General features: G+C 38.5%; 1 protein-coding gene across 1 annotated transcript; it reads right to left on the bottom strand.

Moving 5' to 3' along the window:
- Positions 1-227: 227 nt before the first annotated feature.
- Positions 228-1,007, bottom strand: LOC138881367 (uncharacterized). Its single transcript, XM_070161590.1, has one exon. It carries the CDS (start codon positions 1,005-1,007, stop codon positions 228-230), a length of 780 nt encoding a protein of 259 aa, XP_070017691.1.
- Positions 1,008-5,181: the final 4,174 nt, after the last annotated feature.

Genomic DNA, 5,181 nt, shown 5'->3' with positions numbered 1-5,181 from the left:
CAACAAAGGACCAAGGTACGGACATTGTATGCAACTCAGATGGTGGAGAATGAATCAAATCGTCGTGTACTTGGCATTGATGACACTTGCACACAAAGCTAATGCAATCTCATTCCATGGTGAGCCAATAATACCCTGCTCGAAGAATTTTCTTTGTAGGAACATACCCACTCATATGCGGCCCGAAAACTCTGAAATGCACTTCGTTCGGGATAGTCGCGACTTGTTTAGCATCTAGGCACCTCAAAAGTCCAAGATCTAGAGTTCTCTTGTACAAAATCCCCCCCGCTCAAGAAAAATCCACTAGCCAAACGTTGAATTATTCTCTTTTGATCACCTGTGGCGTGTACCAGATACACCCCCATCCTGATGTATTCCCGGATATCATGGAACCACGGTTCACTATCAAGCTCCTCCTCAACCACATTACAGTAGGCATGCTGATCACGAACTTGAATATGCAGAGGGTCAACATAAGCTTTGACCGGATGGTGTAACATTGACGCCAAGTTAGCCAAGGCATCGGCAACCTCATTATGGATCCTCAGAATATGCCTGAATTCTACTGATCTGAACCGTTGACAAAGATCGTGCAAACATTGTCGATACGGTATGAGCTTTAAATCCCGAGTCTCCCATTCTCTGTGAATCTGCTGCTCCAAAAGATCCGAATCTCCCAAGACCAAGACTTCCTTGAATCCCATGTCTATAGCTAACCTCAAACCCAAAATACATGCCTCGTACTCAGCCATGTTGTTAGTACAATAGAAACGAAGCGGGGCCATAACAGGGTAGTGATGCCCTGTTTCAGAAATGAGCACAGCCTCTATTCTGACACCTTTCATGTTAGCGGCTCCATCAAAGAAAAGTATCCAACCTGGCTTTTCATCCTGCTCCACCTTGTCAATATGTATCACCTCTTCATCAGGAAAATAAGTCCCCAATGGCTCATACTCTTCATCCACTGGGTTCTCAGCCAAATGATCGGCCAAAGCTTGAGCTTTCATCACAGTTCAAGCTACATAGATGATATTACATCCCGTACCTTAGCATTAGGATGTGCCATAGCAAATCCACATGAGTTCAAAGGAATTATATCTATTAGGAGGTTATAGCAGGCTTAAGACATTATTATTATGAGACCCTGTAAATTAACAACCTTAATATCGTTAGATATTATGTCAGTGTGGTATTTTTTTTTTATGTGGAGTATTTTAGTAAAAGTTTTATAAGTATAATTTTGGATAGTTACATTATTACTATTTTCGGATATGATAAATTATACACCTAATATGAGATTTTCTTTATTGTAAAAATAGAAATTATTTTTTCCACAAGAAAAAGAGGTTATCTTTTTACCATTTTAAGAATTAAGCGTACGAAAATTTGTACTCTTTATATGAGATTAGAAAAATTAGAAGTTGAGAAAATATATGTATATTTACATGAATGTTTTAATGAAACAATAGTGTATATCTTTATTTTATATAGTACCACATGACCATGATAGTAGGGTACACAAAGTGTATTAAAAGTGAGTAATATTTTAAGTGATTTAGGATAATTCTTAATTATATGAGTAATTGATTAATTATCGGGTAGTGAGACACTACCTAATTATCTAATAAGTAGACAAAGATTAAAACACCCCACCCCACGTGGCAACACCCCCTTAAAGAATATGTATGACTCTTAAGTCATTTGAGAATATGTGGCACTCAATCCAACATAGGGCCTTTTTATTAAAACATATACATGTCTCTCTCTCTCAAAAAAAAAAAAAAAAAAAAAAGATTCGACTCAGAGGAGCATGAACGTTTCTATGGAGAATTCGGAGCTGGAGTAAGCGAAGACAAGGAGCATGAAGATGCGGTAGAAAGCTCTGAATCAAAAAAGAGCTCAAAACCATCTGATTTTCAAGCATTATATGGGGGAAATAATAATGGTCATTTCATTCTTGGAATTAAGTTCACCAGGTATATTTCTCAACTCTGGTGAAATTGCCCAAACATTTACTACACCATGAAAGCTGCACTTGTCCAAATGCTTTTCGATTTAGATGCTCTATATATTGCTGGTAAGCATTATTCAAAGGAAACATAATTTGCTCACTTTATTCAGTCATGAACAACTTGCCGAAGTAACTATGTTATTATGCAAGCAGGTTCCTAGGGAAAAAGTTGAGTTGGTCTATCTAAAGTCACTGCATGTCATAGTAGTCCTCGATACACATCTTGCTAGATAAAATCACAGTTTATAAAAAGAACGAAGTCATTTAGTGAAACCCATAGTTTTAAAAATGTCAGGTATGTTCATGGCCGTATTGTGGCTGTATGCTTTTACTTTGACTACTGATGGTTTGACTTGGTTTTAATCTTAGTAAGCTTTGCCTACCAATTCATGGACGTGGCACATAGTTCAACATGGAATATATGCAATACGTGAAGATGGACAAATCGAGACACAATCTTTTCTTACAGAATAGGGAGCACTCATAAGTTAATAAAACTGTGTATATAGATATGAGTAACTCCACTGAATATATCAAAATTTTGGAGAAATCCATATGGAGTATTTTTATGGTCATTGTTTTTCCTAATAAAAATCATATGCATGTTTTTTATTTTAGGAGGAATGATGTATACGACACAAACGAAACGAGAAAATGTACAGCTTCCATAAATGACTCTATTCATAGAAGTAATAGAGGAGCCTATGATCTTGAATTCCCACGTGTCCTATTATTTTATCATGTGTTCGTGGGTCTCAGAAAAATACGTAAGTTGAAAAAAGTTTACTTCATGATATTACTCAAGGGCATAATGGTCTTATGACATTCTATGAAATTTTATTGACATACTTCTCATGTATTGCATTCAAGTACATCGACCCATGACCAGATGGCGTTATATATGCGTATATATGTATATATATATATATATATATATATATATATATATATATATATATATATATATATATGGGATATAGGAAAAGGTTACGTCGTTATATACGCATCACCACCTGATCAGCTGGTATACGTTGATGATTTTGCCCATAGTGGCACCAGATGGCGTTATATACGCGTATATATGTAAATATATGTATATAGGATATGGGAAAAAGGTTACGACATTATATATGCACCACCACCTCATCACTTGGTATACGCTGATGATTTGCCCACAGTGGCCGAGATGATATGATTGGATGCCCTCAGAGGATTGATGATGTTATGTACGTATAGACCTATGCATCACATGACATTTATATATATATGCATGACATTATAAATATTTCATGATTTACAGAGCTATCCAGACTTACAGGTTGAGTCCTTTACTCCATGTTTCTTCCATATCCTTTATATACTGACTTACATGCCCTACATACTCAGTACATTATCTGTACTGACATCCTTTTGTTGGGGACGTTGCATTCATGCCTGCAGGTATAGATAATCAGTTTGACGAGCTTTCATAGTATATGAGATTGGATTCAGCCAAGGGTCGGTAAGACTCCGTCTCATTTGGAGTGCAGCCGAGTCTATGAGTCTTCGTATCAGAGTTTTGCTACATACTTATGGGTATGCCGGTACCCTGTCCCATTTGATACCAAATAATCTTAGAGGCTTTGTAGACACAGAGGTTCATTTTCTACAGTATGTCAGAGGCCGTGACGGCCCATATGTATTCATGTTTTAAGAATGATAGTTTATTGTTATAGTGCTGCCCACTTACAGTTATACATTATGAGTTGTGGTCATGTGGGCCCTTGATAGTTACAAAAGGAATGATTTCCGCTGACTCGACCTATGTATGTCCAAATTTTGGTCGAATGATCATGAGTTACAGAGTGGTTCGCTCGGGCCAGTACGGCACCGGGTGCCTGCCACGCCTCCCTAGGTTTGGGGCATGACAGATGATGTCAAACTCTGTGAGCAAAATCTGCCACTTTGCAAGTTTTCCTGTGGGCATAGGCTTCTAAAAAAATATACTTTAGAGGATCCAGGCAAGAAATGAGGTATGTAGTATAGGACGACAGATAATGCTTCAACTTTTGTGCCACCCAAGTCAGGGCGCAACATGTCCTTTCAAGGGGAGTATACTTAACCTCACAGAACGTGAACTTCTTGCTGAGATAATAGATGGCTTGCTCCTTCCTACCAGTGATGTCGTGTTGACCCAACACAAAATCGAATGAATTATCCAGGACCATCAAATAGAGAATTACAGGTCTCCGGGTTCCGACGGGACCAACACGGGTGGGTTTGACAAGTACCCCTTGATCTTATCAAATGCCTCCTAGCACTCATCAGTCTATTTGACCGCATCATCCTTTTTCAGCAACTTAAAGATGGGCTCACAGGTCGTCGTGAGTTGAGCAATAAACCTGCTCATGTAGTTTAAATGCCCGAGCAAACTCATCAACTCAGTCTTATTCCTTGGTGGTGGTAATTCTTAGATAACTTTGATCTTTGACGGATCCAATTCAATGCCTCGCCGATTGACTATGAACCCCAATAGTTTTCCAGACGGAACACCAAATGCACACTTTGCAGGGTTGAGTTTAAGGTTGTACCTACTGAGCATCTGGAAAAACTTTCTCAAGTCCCCGACATGGTCGGACTGTTGCTTCGACTTTATGATCACATCATCTACATAAACCTCAATCTCCTTGTGTATCATGTCGTGAAATACAGTAGTCATTGCCCTCATGTAGGTTTCCCCAGCATTTTTAGACCAAATGGCATTATCCAGTAGCAATATATTCCCCATGGTATGATGAACGCTGTCTTTTATGCATCTTCCTCATCCATCAGGATCTTGTGGTACCCAGCATAGCAATCCAAGAAAAACCCGATCTCATGTTTGGCACAATTGTCAATCAAAATGTGGATATTCGGCAATGAGAAATTATCCTTTGGACTTTCTTTGTTGATGTCACAGTAATCAACGCACACCCTGGTCTTACCATCCTTATTTAGTACTGGTACAACATTAGCTAACCAAATGGGGTATCGTGTAACTCAAATGACCTTTGCATCCAACTGTTTTGTAATTTCTTCCTTGATCTTCACACTCATATCAGTCTTGAACTTCCTTAACTTCTGCTTGATGAGAGGGAATGGCGGATTAGTTGGTAATTTGTGAACTACCAAGTCAGTTCTCAAACCCGGCA

The sequence above is a fragment of the Nicotiana sylvestris genome, chromosome 11, assembly GCF_000393655.2.
Source record: "Nicotiana sylvestris chromosome 11, ASM39365v2, whole genome shotgun sequence".
Taxonomy (NCBI): domain Eukaryota; kingdom Viridiplantae; phylum Streptophyta; class Magnoliopsida; order Solanales; family Solanaceae; genus Nicotiana; species Nicotiana sylvestris.
This window is presented reverse-complemented; position numbering and strand designations above follow the sequence as displayed.